We start from the raw sequence: 15,349 nt of genomic DNA on the forward strand, positions 1-15,349 counted from the left end.
CTTCGGCTCAGGTCATGATCCCAGGGTCCTGGAATCAAGCCTCGCATTGGGCTCCCTGCTCAGCGGGAAGCTTGCAGCTTGCTTCTCCCTCTCCCACTCCCCCTGCTGTGTTCCCTCTCTCACTGTCTATCAAAATAAATAAATAAAATATTGAAAGAAAGAAAGAACAATTGTACAAATCCTGTTAAAAGAGAAAGCACACCTTTCTGATAATCTTTACTTTTTATACTTCTAGAAAGGTGAGCTCCAATATTTAATTCAGTCTTACAGAAGAGAGGAAAATAAACCTATATGACTTGTAGAAATTCTATCAGTTGACCAAGGTCACATAAACTAAAGCTAAATAAATTAAACAATACACCATATTCACAGATTGAAAGACTCACTATTATAACAGATTTCAATTCCTCCCAAACCAATATATAGACTCAATGCAATTCTGATCAGTATTTTATCAGGTCATTTAGTGTGGAAAATCATAAACAAATTCCAATTTTTACACAAAAATTCAAAGAGCCAAGAACAGAAAAACACACTTTTGAAGAAGAAATCCCAGTCTGGAAGATTTATTCTACCTGACATCAAGACTTATTATAAAGCTACTATTATTAAGGCTGTGGTATTGTGTAAGTATAGAAAAACAGACCAGCTGAACAGAATGGCCCAGAAATAAATGTATGTATATGGACACTTAATTTATACTAAAAATGGTATTGCAGAACAGTGGAGAAAAGATAAACTTTTCAATAATAGTGGGGCATCAATTATCAAAAACTCATACAGAAATATCAGGTACAGGTAGATTTCATATCCAAATGCGAATGGAAAAGCTAAAACACTTGTAGAAAATAAAGAGAGTATTTTCATTTGGGGGAGAGGGGTAAGGAAATATTTCATCAGAAGGACAAAAAAGTACAAACCATAAAAGAAAAATGTTAATAACTTTGTTCATCAAAAGACACCATTAAGAGAGTTAAAAGGTGAGCCACACAGCAGGAGAAGGTGAGTACAACACCTAAGAGGGACAAAGGGTTCAGGATCATAATGATAAACCAATACAGAATAGTAGGATGAATAGAAACGGAGAGTAGAACAGAGGCTGTCAAGGGCTGTGGGAAGGGGGCAAGAAGGAGCTGTTGTTTAAAGGGGACAGAACTTCAATTCTGCAAGGTGAAAAAGTTCTGGCGATTGGTGAATACACTTACTACTACTGAACTGCACATTCAGAGATGATTAAGAAGATAAATTTTATGTTATGTGTATATTACCACAAATAAAATGTTTACATAAATAAGCCAACATGAAAATGGGTAGCAGGAGACTTAGACATCACAAAAGGAGATTTCCAGTCAGCCATTAAGGATATAAAAGGTGCTAAATATCATTATTCAGAGAAATGGAAACTAAAACCACAACTACTACCAGATGGCAAAATTAAAAAGACTAACAATAAAACAAGTGTTGAGAAGGATGGGGAGCAACTGGAACAGCATACAACACTGATGGGTATATTTGGAGCACCGACGGCATTATCTACAGAAGTTAAGCATACATACACACTCATAGGTCCACACATAGATCTATATACAACAAAATCAAAGACATGTACAAGAATATTCATAACAGCCCCAAACTAGAAACAACACATCCATCATGAGCAGAGTACATCAATAACTGTGGTATAATCATACAATGGAATTCAACAGCAAGAAATAGATCATTGCTACATGCAACACAGATGAATCTCACAATGTTGAGCTAAAGAAGTACAGTTGACCCCTGAACAATGTGAGGGTTAGAGGTACCAATCACCCTGCACAGTCAAAAGTCTATGAATAAGTTTTAACTTCCCCAAAGCTTAACTAATAGCCTACTGTTGACTGGAAGCCTTACCGAGAACATAAACAGTAGATAAATCTAACACATATTTTTTATGTTATATGTACTATATGGTGTACTCTTATAATAAAGTAAGCTACAGAAAAGGAAATATTAGGAAAATTAAGGAAGACAAAATATATTTACAGGACTGTACTGTGTTTTACCAAAACAATAGTGTGTAAGTGAACCTGCACAGTTCAAACCATGCTGGTCAAGGGTCAACTGTAAGTATGAACTAATACACAGTGTATGATTCCATTTGAATTTCAAAAACAGGCAAAGCCAGTCCAAGGTGTTAGGAGACTAAATAGTGATTATCTTTGGGTAGAAGTGAAGTAATAGTTAACAGGAGAGGCATAGCAGGGGTAGAGACAGGTATTCTGAGTTCTATCTTATCTACATGGTAGTCTACAGGGAAGTCTTATAAAAAGATGAGGTGGTCAGGAATGACAGATGCTGGAAAGAGAACAAAGAAGGAGAAAACTAAGAAACTCTCAGGACTTGATGACCAATACTGTTCATAACCTTTATGAGAGGGTAGTTCAGTGGGAGGTCAAAGTCATTAAACAGTGGGGAACAAGAGGTGATGCACTGAGGAACTGAGTACCGACTCTTCTGCAAATACGCAGCAAGGATGGTAACTCTACCAAGTAAGGCATAAATTGATGGCTAAACTTAAAAAAAAAAAAAAAGCCTTTTAAAGTGTAACAATGCTCCTCGATATGCTAATAGACAGGCAGGGCCAAAATTTTCAAGTATCTTCAAAACCAAAATAAATCACTCTTCTAGATCTTGTTCATGAGATCATTTCACTAAACAGAAAATACATATTCATTTACCTTCCTCCTCCCAGAAAGAGAAGTCCAAGGGCCATGTGATGGGCTAAGTGGAAACCATAGTTCATTTCACCACCTGTTTTCATGTGTAAGAAGCGACAAAGCTGCAAAACCTTTAGGTTCCCCGAGCCGGCCATTACCATGGCAAGAGAGAGCAGCACCACACTCAGGCACGTTTCCAGGTTGTACGGACCTGTCTGGAAATGCAAAAAAGAGGACATGCTACAACTGCAGTATTAGACTACAAATATAGCTTTAAAAAATCTGTAAAAACAAAAATTTTCTCTGATTATAAGTTATGTAGAAAATTGAGAAAATAAATATCAAAAGGAAATTAACAATTCCTTGGAATACTAACACCCAAAGAGAAGTGCCATAAATATTTTGGCCTTTCCCTAAATCTTTTCCTGTATCTTACGAATTTTTTTCAAATGAAATTGAGATATTATTATACATGATATTTTTAACTTTTTAAATCTATTATAAACAATCTTTACTCATAAAAATTCTTACACAAGTTTGATAGCTCCATTGTATAACAATGTCCAAATACCCAATAATCAAATGTACCTACTTTCAGACTTCTTGATTTTCTAGTTTTCTTATATTATACATAATGTTGCACAAATCTGTGTGGGTTTTTTTTTTTAAGATTTTATTTATTTATTCATGAAAGACAGAGAGAGAGGCAGAGGGAGAAGCAGGCTGCCAAGGAGCAGGGAGCCTGACGCAGAACTCGATCCCAGGACCCTGGTATCATGACCTGAGCCGAAGGCAGATGCTTAACCATCTGAGCCACCCAGGCGCCCAATCTGTGTGGTTTTATCATGAAATAAAATCTTACAATCTCCTGTCATTAGAGCAGCAATGCCTCAAAAGAATTGCATTTTAACTAGGCGCTAATTTTTTTTTTTAAAAAAAGCAGTTACCAATAATCAGTCCTGAGACAGAATGGCATAGGGTATGACAATCCATGAAGGATATGGTTTTTCCTATCATAAGAATTAGAGACCTGTACATCCTTCAAGGGTCAGCACACTTCCACCTAAGTAATACCTCAGAACACAAAAACAAAGATGAGCCAAAATTTCAAATCTCCCATTCTAAATTCAAACAACTGTAGAGATACTTAACAACACATAAGTAACTGAATTATCAGTGAATTTTCTTTAAGTTCAATTTTATTCCCAAGGAAAATGATCATAAAAAGACTTACTACAGAAGCATTAGGTGCAGACAAATAAGTCATAAAATCTTTTGCGAATTTATGCTGGAAAAAAAAAGAAAAAAATCTGAGGTTAAAAGAAGAGTATCAACACTTTAAAAAAGAACAGAGTAAACTAAGATCCTTCTTACCAAACAATTAAACGCTGATAGGTTTTCTGAGCCAGCAAATCGAAAACCCAGAGACAAACAGGCTCCTGCAATTATGTAGACATGTGCTTGCCTGAAAACAGATTACAAGAAATTTAATACTGCCATTATTTTGCTTTAAAATTCATTATTACTATTTTCTGGGGGTAAAAATAATAAATATTCCTGTTCTCAAAACTAGTTTATATTCTTCTGGGAATGCTCAACTGTGCCTCTATTCCATCAGCAGATTTCTTCAGCAGAAGGACCATGTAGCCCTTACTGATAAAGTGTGCCTCTTGACTGCATTTTTCACACACAGCAAGAAGGTAATTTTTTTAAAATAATTGCCAGATTTTTTAATGAAAAGGATAAAAGAGGAATATGTACAAGTTAAATCTCTGACACTTTTTTGAGGGCAAGAGCTCTACACTTCAGAGACCTAAACAAAAAACAACGAAAAAATCAACTCTGTGAGCATCTGATAAGCAATGGTTAGAAACATGGGGGATTCAGAATTACTCAAATCAAGGACAGTACTTTTCCCACATAGTATATTTCTATTTATCCATGAGAGATGCTACAATAGCTCATTTGATTTACATATTTCCTGACTTACGACAAAGTTTCCAAATTCAAATCCTCTGAGCAAGGCAATTCAATTTCACTGAGAGAGATACTATTTTCTCTTATAATCTGTCAAGAGAGAAAGCAAGAATACCTGGACATTAATATTCAAGTTACAAATATTAATTAAATGATTTGAAAAATAACATACTGCTTTTGGGGCACCTGGGTGGCTCAGTTGGTTAACCATCTGACTCTTGATTTCGGCTCAGGTCATGATCTCAGGGTTGTGACACCAAGCCCCACACAGGGCTCTACACTGGGCAGGAAGCCTGCTTCAGATTCTCTCTCTCCCTCTGCCCCTCCCCCCAAGGACCCTTCACCAAAAAAAAAAAAAAAGAAAGAAAAGAAAAACAACATACTGCTTTTCATGGCCATAAGTACATATAATAAGCCATTTTATTCAAAGACATATATTTTAATCACACTGAATGCAATCCAACTTCAAATCTAAGATGGACCCAACAATAACTGAATAGGACTGAATGTGTATGAACTGGAGTACCGAAGTGTATTCTGAGTCAGTAACAGGGTGATATTATTTCACACCAGTGAAATGAAATGCAAAGATGACTGCGGAATAGGGCTGGAGCAAGAATATGGGAAAGCAGTGGGGAGAGGGAAAAAAGCAACTGGAAAGAACTCTAAACAGAGTTCTTATTCATGAGATATTTTTAGCCTTATGCCTACCAGAGTAAGGTTAGTCACTAGATTAGTTACCCAAGCTAAACTAAACCATCAATATGTCAGGGGCACCTGGGTGGCTCAGTTAGTCTGCCTTCAGCTCAGGTCACGATCCCAGGATCCTGGGATCAAGCCCCATGTCGGGCTCTCTGCTCAGCAGGAAGCCTGCTTCTCCCTCTCCCACTCCCCATTTGTGTTCCCTCTCTCACTGTCTCTGTCAAATAAATAAATAAAATCTTAAAAAAAAAAATAAAAAAATAAGCCATCAATGTTAATCTATAACTACTGTTTAGAAACACATACCTTTCCTTACAGTGTAAGTAGTAAAACTTTATCAAAATTAAATTTGATTTAAATTACCCAATTAAATCATTTAATTACTTTAAATTAAATTTTAAAAAGTATTCTTATAATCTTTTAGAAGACTCTTTAGAAGAGATATTTCAGGATGCTTTCTATAATAGACCAATAAATATTCTAAACTCGCTTATGACCCCGTCTTCTTATGAAATGAATTATCACCAAATCAAAAAACTTGAAATACCTTTTCTCTTTGATAATCTCAATGAGGTAAGCAATTATGCTGGCTGTGTAATATAGGCTGAAAACTACTTCCATCTTTCTTCCTTCTTCTACAGACTTTATTTTTAATTTTGAATGTTATTTACTCAGAAATTGAGAGACATTCTGAAAAACTGACATAACTCCAAAGTGAGTAATTTATATATAGATAACCTAATTATAACATTTATATAAAGTGTTTATTATAACATTATATAGGAATGGAATATTTCTATTTTGACAGCAGGCATTTATAAGCTCCTTTTATCTTCAAAACTGGAGCTTAAGGCCTAGGTTCAGCAGGGACCACACTAGCTCTGTGACAACAAGCAATGTTCTTGACTGCTCTGTGTCTCGTCTGTAAAATGAGCACAGTAAATGCCTACCTTCTTGGTTCCTGTGAGAATTAGAAGACTCAATCTACTCAAGGCTCTTAAAATTAATGTCTGCTGCATGGTAAGTCTTAAGTGTTAGCTGCTATCATCACCATCATCATTAATCTGTGTACTGTAACACTATACTTGATCATAAACCATTAAAAAGCACCACTAAGAACTTGGGTTGTAAATAATTGGGGGAGGAGAGGGAGAACCCCTCCTCAATCTGGTCCTTGTCATCTTTCCTATGGTCTCCTAAAGTTTAAAAAAAAAAATAAAAAATATAAGGAGTAATCAAAGGGAGAAATGTAATCCTTTAAGGGCAAGGTGAAACATCCAGGAAATGAACAAGGAAAGACCACCAAAGTCCTCTGTCTTGTACGGGTACAATGCAAAACTCTTAAGAGCTGAAGTCCTACTAGCTAGTTTCAGTTTTACCCCAGCTTTTAATAGCTGGGTGACTCTGGACCCCCAGTCTGCCTTCTTTCAACTAGTAAGAACTGTACTAAGTGCTAGCTGCTAGGAAGGAAAGATGGAAAAGACACAGTAGCTGACTTTGAGGAGTTCAGTCTAATGGATGCACAGACATACTGATAACAAACAATAGCACATTGTTCCCACCCATGCACTGAGGGCAATACTTGAACAAGTCACAGTACAGCACTGCCTAAGAGCATAACACAAGTTGTATAGTTACACTTGTAATGAAGGAAAAAGTGCTATGAAGACATTAGTTGTTATTTTAGATGTGCCTTAAGTGCAAACAAACAAAAAAGCAGTTTACAAAGTGACCTTTTTAATACCTCTTTTAACACTAGGTTGTACCCTACAAGGGGCCTTGCTACAGAATCAATGAGATGAGTGGGTGAAAACTAGGAGAAAAGTGGAGAGTGACAGGAAGTATCAATGAACAGAACTGTGAACTTGTTATATGTATTTGGGGATCCCTGATACAAACAAGGCCAAATTTAAAAATATTAAGTCTGAAGTAAAAGAAATACCAGAAAGATAACTATACATTAAAAGTCCAAGGACCACGTCCACAAAAGTTAAAAATAGAACTCTGACATGGATCCTCACTTTCTGTTCTGAAATAGAGTTATGTGTGTACATGCTTAACTTTGTAAACTAAACTTAGTAAATGTACTAAAGTTTCTTGAGGACAGTCCACATTTCAGATGCATGTTAAATGTAGCCTAGAGTTTAGCATTTACAGAGGTCATTTACAGAAGATCAACAAATATGTACTGAATGAAGGAATGGGGGGGGAAAGTATAATTTTATATTACAATATATTTTTAAAGGGCACTTTCAGAAAGAACTGTCATCTCTGACATCCAGATGTGCTAGGAGATAAAATTCTGGTGACAAATGGCAGAGTCAATTAAAACAACTCTTCCTCACCTGTTTCACATTAATGGTTAACAAACTGGAAGAATCAAACAAATACAAATAATCTAGGAGTTCAGGTAATGGATGAATAAACTATCAGACTGACTCTCTTGCAGGAAACAAGTATAAACTCTGGGGAAAATATAAAAATTAATTATCATGGCAGGGGTCAGCAAACTTTTCCTTAAAGGGCCAAAGAGTAAACATTTCTGGGTTGTAGACCATATAGTATCTAAAGCAACTCCTGATTTCTGCTGTTGTAACACAAAAGCAGCTACACGTAATAAGTAAATGAATGACATGGCTGTGTCCTGGTAAAACTTTACTTATAAAAACAGGTGGGCCATAGTTCCCCAATCCCTGACCTAAAGGCACTAGAGATCAAACAAAAGCAAGCAGTTTCTAGAGGAGAGGTGACATTTAGAAGACAGGAAAACTAGTGGGTAAGTTTCCTTTTTCATGGCTTCTGGCCTGAGGGCAGGTCCTAGTCTGTGCCATAAAGGGCAGCTTAATTAGGTAAAAAAATGTCAAAAATACTTTTTTAAGGTACTTTGGTACATTTAATTTTTAATACTACAATTTCTCAGGATCTGGGGCCAAAAGAAAAGACTGTGGTCTGTGGTCAGCACACAATCTTGAAGTTCCCATGTTTTCAAGAGATACTATAATTATCAATACTGCCTTTATTAAAAAAAGTATTTTACAGGGTTTTGTAAAATCCCACAAGAAATTGTAATTTATGCTATTAAAAATATAACAATGTTTATTATATATACTCACTTGAGGAACGTTGCTATCAACCCACTTGGAATTTGGTAAAATATCATCCCACAGAATCAGGCATCGAGCAAGTGTCTTAAAAACGTAACAGAGATAAAATCAATTAGAGTAGGCAAAGTTCATAGATTTTTATAACAATAATCATATTAAATAATGTAAAAATCAGTTCTCAACTGATGGCAATTTTGAAAAATACAGTACATAATATCAACCTAAGCTAAACTCATTAAAATAAATTGAAGTTTAGATTTTAACACACAAAAACACCCTACAATTGAGTTGTTATTAAAGTTTAAAGGACTTTTAAACACTTGCTTCATAAAAGAAAAATCACAAAGAATCTTAGCACTGTCTGTATAACTTAAAAGCTTTCATATGCTAAAAACTTACAAGTTTAAACATTAAAGAATAAAAGGAAAAATACAGGCAATTATGTCAAATAGTTAGTCATTAATTATACCCTTAATAGTAATGCTGCATCCTTAGTAATGAAAGAATGTAAAATAAAGCAGCCGTAGCCACTTACTGCTTGTTGAATAATGTAAGAAGTTGAAATGTCAACTCGTAGCATTGTATAGCAACATGGTTGTGTTTCCTGGCATTCCTACAAGTTACATTTGGGAAATTTCAAAAGAATACTATCAATTACATCTAGATGATGGATTAATAGTAAAAGGCTCCCCTATAGAAACATTTATATTCACAAGTTAAACTTGAGAAACACAAACAAGACTCCTAATGTTAGCAGAAAAAAAAAAATTACGAAGTACCATACCCTAAGCAAGAGAAATTCTGGCTTCACAAAGTCTAGCAAATACATGGTGTCAGGAGCACGAAGCCAATCTGCAATAGATCTGTTGGTGGAGGATATCAGTAGGCATTATTGCTCAACTAGAGGACAAAAAAATCAGGAATCCCAAGACAGGTCTCAAAACACTTCTCCCCACTCCAACCACTACCCTATTTGCTTTCCATAATATTTTATACCCTCTAATACAGTATTTGTCATGTATTAATGTCTGTCCTATGACAACATATGCTTTATGAAAACAGATATTTTTAAGTTTTGTTTTGTTCACTGAAACATCTCCATTACCAAGAAAGCACTAACATACATATTCATCAAAATAGATGAAAAATACCTGTTTTTAACCATTTTGTTAATTTTACATATATTCACTTTTCTAACAGGAGAAATTCACAATACTGAAAAAATTCTTGAATCCTAGAATATTTTTTAACTTAAAAGACTTAAAATTTAAAACATAGTTTAATGTCTCCTACCCAACTTACTCTTCTATGTAAAATGTAAAAGAATAAATGCCAAAAGTCTACTTTCAAGTGTCCAGTACTAATTACTGGGAGCTGGGAAGGAAGCTGGTACGATTATTAGACAAGTTCTTGAACTAAGCAGAAATCATTTTTATAAATGGTAACCAAGAATAGAATAATGCTAAATGATTCTGGCTTAACCAATCCTCAAATAACATGCATAATTAATGAAAAGGAATTTGGGCATTTTCTGATTGTCAGTGACATCAACTATAAAACAAAAATAAATAAAAATTGGCAATTATATTGTCAAAGATTAAAATAGCAAAATACATTGTTTCTAGATAAAACTCTGTATAACTTGAGTACTGAAGAGAATCAAAATCAGGTTAATCCAGTACAAGGAAAATAAACACATTAAGATAATTTAGTTTTACTACTGAGGTCAGAAAGGAAGTCACACTATCATGGCAAGGGGTGAAGAGGGGGGATGTGATACCTGTTATTGGTTTTTAAGTAGATCATAGCCAAAGCTAGAGTGGCACCTGGACAAGTTACATCCACATTTATGGTATCTCCTTCCTATCAAAAAAAAAAAAAAGTTTATGTAAAAAAAATTCTGAATTATTACAAATTCTTCTGAATACTAGCCTATGCTTAAAATTAACAGATTACAAATGTTGGTAAGAAAATTACTATTTTCAAATTAACTCCTTAGCTTCCAGAATTTTGATCTGTTGCTTTATTTTGGACTTACTTTGATTTGATAACTTGGAGATTTATGCTTCTCCCTATGCATTCCTGCTTGAAAGCGCCTATGACCTCCAACCATGTACTGATAAAGCTGCTCAGGCACATTGAGATCAGACATACCTATCAAATTACTGCCATGCTGGAAAATGAAATAACAAACATATGAAAGGAAATCTTATGGATTAAGATTCATAACACATACCCATGACAAATAAAACAATGAATTAACTTCAAGCAAGGTATTTTGGGTTTTTTAAATTAAAATAACTATTACTCATGACTTAATATTCAAACAAGCTCTTAATTATTCACATTAAGAATTACAATACTTAGGGGCACCTGGGTGGCTCAGTAGATTGAGCATCCAACTCTTGATTTCGGCTCAGGTCATGATCTCAGGGTTGAGATCAAGCCCCACATTGGGCTCATGCTCAGCAGGGAGTCTGTTGGAGATTCTCTCTCTCCCTCTACCTCTGTCCCTCCCCCTGAGCACACTAGCGCACATGCTCTCTCTCTCTAAAATAAGAAATAAATCTTTGAAAAAAAAAAGAATTACAATACTTATATGTTCAAGTTAATACTTTCATTTCACAAAATAAAGGCTTCAAAATACAGTTAATTACTAATAATAAAAGAAAATATTAGGTATATAAATGAAACTTGAACTACAAACATCTGAGTCCTTTCATTATTGTATCTATGAACTATTTCAGCAACAATAAGTATAATATAAACTTATTGAACACTTACTGTTTCAGGTACTATTCTGTGTGTTTAACATGGATTAATTTACGTAATATGACAATTCTACCAAATAGCTACTATTTTACAGATAAGGAAAGTGAGGCACACACAAAGCCCAAGGTTACAAAGCTAGTAATTGGCCCGGTTGGATATAAACAAGGATATAAAACAATCTATGGAGTTGCTTAGCCACTAGACAATACTGTAGTTAAAGGACGTGACTCACTGGTCAGAACCAAATCAATGTCCCAATTCCCAGTATGATGCTTGTCCATTGTACCATCTGCTTCTTTAGTTCATGTGTCAAATGTGAAGAATCAAAAATCTAACACAGTGAACTTTCTTTTTATAATTTAGTTTCAGTATAACACTGTATTGGTGGTTCTTAAGGAACCCACATTCCAGGTAACTCAGTCATTGATCAAATGTTTCTGATAATTCTACACTATGTCTCAAAGATGTGATTAAAGATGGAACAAAGTGATACTGTATTCTGTTACAAAGCAAATACTACTGTGACAACATTCTGAGATCCCAGTGAATACCAAGATGCCAAAAAAAGGTCACGGTTTATCTCTAGCAACTACTATAGACACTTAAAGCTCCCCATCATACACAATTTTCTTTTTTCTGTCTGAGGGGGCTATCACTTCATCTTATGTCTTTAATTCTTCAAGATATTTCATTCCCTGAATATTTACATCTAAGCCAGGGGGATAAAAACTTTTAAACCCCACTCTTCACTACAAATTCTCTCCATTTCCAAATCTAGCACTTTCTGAAAAATATCCAGAAAGAAAAAAAAGCTGAGAATCAGGTTAAGTCACAGTAAGGCAGAGCGCTATTCAGAGTTAAGTGTCAAGATCATTTGTCTCAACATGCAGATGTCATAACTGAAGCATCTGAAGGCACAGAGAATGCTTACCCCCAAGCAAACCATGCCCAGAGCCAAGCCGGCAGCTAAAGAGTAAGACTCCCTGTCAGTGCAGTATTCCATTTCAGGACCAGGGGGTCGTCCTATAAAATAGAAAATAACACAGTTCAAGCTGGCCTCCTGGCCTCCTAAAATTCCATCATAAATTTTAGAATTAGCTTTCTAGTAAGTTGCATAAGAACCATGGAGTCAATACAACCCCGCTCAGAAAGATACATTATCACAAATGGTATGCACAACTGTTGGTTTACTACAAAGCAAAGCCCAAAATGGTTCCTTTAATGTACCAATTTGAAAGGAGTGACTTTTAGACACAATGAAACCTCCGGTTTTATTAAGGAAAAAAAACAAAATTATTTGACCACTTCAAGTATACACACGAGAAAAACTGAAAATAGGAGATAATGATTTAATATAGTATTTCTAAAAGTTGTCTCAATGAAAGGAAAAGTCAACTGATACACCAGGGAGTCTGTGAGATCTCACAGAAGTATATATCTTTACATGTAAGATATTTCTTGATTGTCTTAAAATATAAAAATCTGTTTTATTTTTAAATATTTTAGGTGTTTTGTATAAAAAGGATGTGTTCACGTGTTCCCCATTCTTAAAGTAAAATTGATATTCTAGGGAAAAAAATTATCAAGAAATAGAAAAATTTTTTAAAGAAGGGCACTCAAAAATGTTTTAACTTTTAATCTCTTACATTTTGTTTTTGTTTTGCTATTTCCAATCCACTGTTCAAATACTAATAATGGACAGGAAGGACTCTAAAATTTTAAGCTAAATATTATGTTTTCAGACACTTAACTCATACTTTTAAACAGCACCCCCTGATTCTAATTCTACCTCTAGGGCAGCAAATATACATAAAGACCCCTCTGTCCAAAACAAATTTCACACTCCTGGGATTTTACACACAGGAAAAGATTTTAAAAAAAATATTATACAAAAGTAACCAATATTACACAAAAGTAGTATTTATATATAATAGCAAAAAATTAGAAACAAACTAAAAAAGTCCTGAAAATGAGAAAACAGGCAATTTACAGAATACCATTTCGATGAGATAAGACACAATATGAAATTAATTTTAAAAAACATTTATGACAATGACATATGGAAAGGGCAATATAAAAACATTATGTACATTCTGACTATGATGATATGAAAGAGCATATGCATGTGAATCTAGATGAAATCCGCTACATACAACATGAAAGAGGTGTGCTATAAATCACCTTGCAGATGAACAAGCTTTAAAAGCCACTCTTGAGTATCTTCTGAATAAATGTTTCTCAGACCAACTTATGCTATTACGTATTTCAGCAACAGAAAAATTTCAGTTTTGTGAATAATTTATTTCATCATTGTAGTAGATTAAATTGTTGGTGTCAATTTTTCACTGCCCTACAGTGCTCGTATATATACATCCATACCCTTGACAGAGCCTTATGGTGGACTTGAACATGTGACTCGCTTTGACCAGGGATCTTAACTGGCACAACGTAAGCAAAAGCCTGAAATGTGCTTCCATTATTTGGTTCTCTCTCTTGACCTTCTGTTACCACCATAAAACAAGCACATCCTCTAGCCTGGGCCTCAGAATAAATCATCTGGAACAAGAGCCAGAGCAGCATATCTGCAGACCTATGGCCTAAAGCGGAGGCGCTGGGCCAATTTTGTGGTTGTTAGATAGCATTATTGTGGCAATAGCTAACTAACAGAGCCATTCCAGAGAAAAACATACATTCAGCAATATATCCTGAAATAGGATAAAACAAGACATGGAATTATGTATCTAAATTAGTGAACATATTAATAGTGTCAATAGCATTTCCATTTGTCTGGAAAAGATAACAAAACATAAGACACATTTCCAAAAGGTTTAGACTCAATTAAAAACAGAGAAAATGCATTTCATTACCAACATACCCACCAGCACGTAAAGGAGGAAAAGCAAGAGTCAATCACTTCCATTCTCTTGAAAGTAATAACTGTCTAACAGAATGAACACTGTTTCTAGAGATCAAAGTAATCAACTTTGCATTTCAAGTGCATATCACTGCGAGATACTGCCTAGTAAAGACAAAGCGGATAAACAGCACTCTCACTTGTGATTAAAACCACAGGTTACTGCATTAAATAGGATCTCTGGAGCTCAACAATGGGCTGGCCAAATAAACATGCAGATTAATGAGCTGCACAGTAATATCAGTCTTAGAAAATATTACTTATACTATGTTTTTAATTAGCATCAGAACATTCTAACAAAAGCTACTATTTTTCCTTAATTTTTGTGATTTTACTATTGTTTTTACTTTGGTTCCTGTGGAGAGGGCAATGTATGCTTATGAAGACATAGCACTATTAATGCCATACCTATTTCAGCCAACAGGACCTCCGCAGTATGCCTGTGAGCTGTCCCTTGATATACGAGGCCAATGCCAACCACTGCAGCCACTTGGACATTGTGAGGAACATCAAGCTCTGTGGACGTTGGGGGTAAGAGGGCAGGAATGTGAATGCTAAGAAGCCGAGTAATTGACATATCCATGGTGCCTAGTTTAGCAGCAGAAACACCAAGGAGCAGCCCAATACTTGTCATTTCATGACCCTAAGGTAGAAAGTAAAATGAAATGTAAGTCACTATCTGTGCAGTCTTTAATAAAGTACTGCCTGGCAGTACTTTCAGTAAGTACTTTTATTGACAGGCACAGTGAGAAGCACCAAGAATACAACAGCAAACTAAAGAGACAACAGTCCTTACTCTCACGATGCAAGTGCTCTAATAGGGTAAAAAGTGTTGAAGTAAAAATATACAAATATATTATTGAAAAGCAGCATATTGAAAAAGCACAAAGTAATATGAAGTATTATTGTTTAAGACCCTGATTTCAATTAGGAGGAGCTGAAGAATTATTAGGAATCTCTAGAGAAGTAAAACTTACAACAGGACCTGAAGGATTAATACAAATTAACCAGGAAAGTGGAAGAAAGGAGAGGCACTCAGCTTTAGAAAGTAAGAGAAAATGAGGTCAAGTGAGAGAACAACATGTAAATGGTTCTGATGTGATCCAGAAATAACCCCTCACAGTAATGGTCAAGTGACCACAGAGTGCCAAGACAGTTCAATGTCTTTTCAGAAAATGGTG

At 35.1% G+C, this 15,349-nt stretch overlaps 1 protein-coding gene across 4 annotated transcripts in view; it reads right to left on the minus strand.

Annotated features, from left to right (window-relative positions):
• ANAPC1 (anaphase promoting complex subunit 1) overlaps positions 1 to 15,349 on the minus strand; it is a 91,803-nt gene that overhangs the window by 22,697 nt on the left and 53,757 nt on the right. For all 4 annotated transcript variants that reach the window (XM_088026420.1, XM_088026421.1, XM_028122371.1 and 1 more), the window contains 10 exons: positions 14,577 to 14,811; positions 12,186 to 12,277; positions 10,521 to 10,655; positions 10,263 to 10,345; positions 9,267 to 9,345; positions 8,492 to 8,566; positions 4,690 to 4,766; positions 4,074 to 4,164; positions 3,934 to 3,987; positions 2,721 to 2,914 (listed from right to left, as the gene is read on the minus strand). In XM_088026420.1, the coding sequence (XP_087882546.1) occupies positions 2,721 to 2,914; positions 3,934 to 3,987; positions 4,074 to 4,164; positions 4,690 to 4,766; positions 8,492 to 8,566; positions 9,267 to 9,345; positions 10,263 to 10,345; positions 10,521 to 10,655; positions 12,186 to 12,277; positions 14,577 to 14,811 (1,115 nt within the window). The remainder of the gene's footprint in view (positions 1 to 2,720; positions 2,915 to 3,933; positions 3,988 to 4,073; positions 4,165 to 4,689; positions 4,767 to 8,491; positions 8,567 to 9,266; positions 9,346 to 10,262; positions 10,346 to 10,520; positions 10,656 to 12,185; positions 12,278 to 14,576; positions 14,812 to 15,349) is intronic.

The sequence above is a fragment of the Eumetopias jubatus genome, unplaced genomic scaffold (genome assembly GCF_037043125.1).
Source record: "Eumetopias jubatus isolate StellerSeaLion01/CBP00866 unplaced genomic scaffold, mEumJub1_p1.0 scaffold_9, whole genome shotgun sequence".
Lineage (NCBI taxonomy): Eukaryota > Metazoa > Chordata > Mammalia > Carnivora > Otariidae > Eumetopias > Eumetopias jubatus.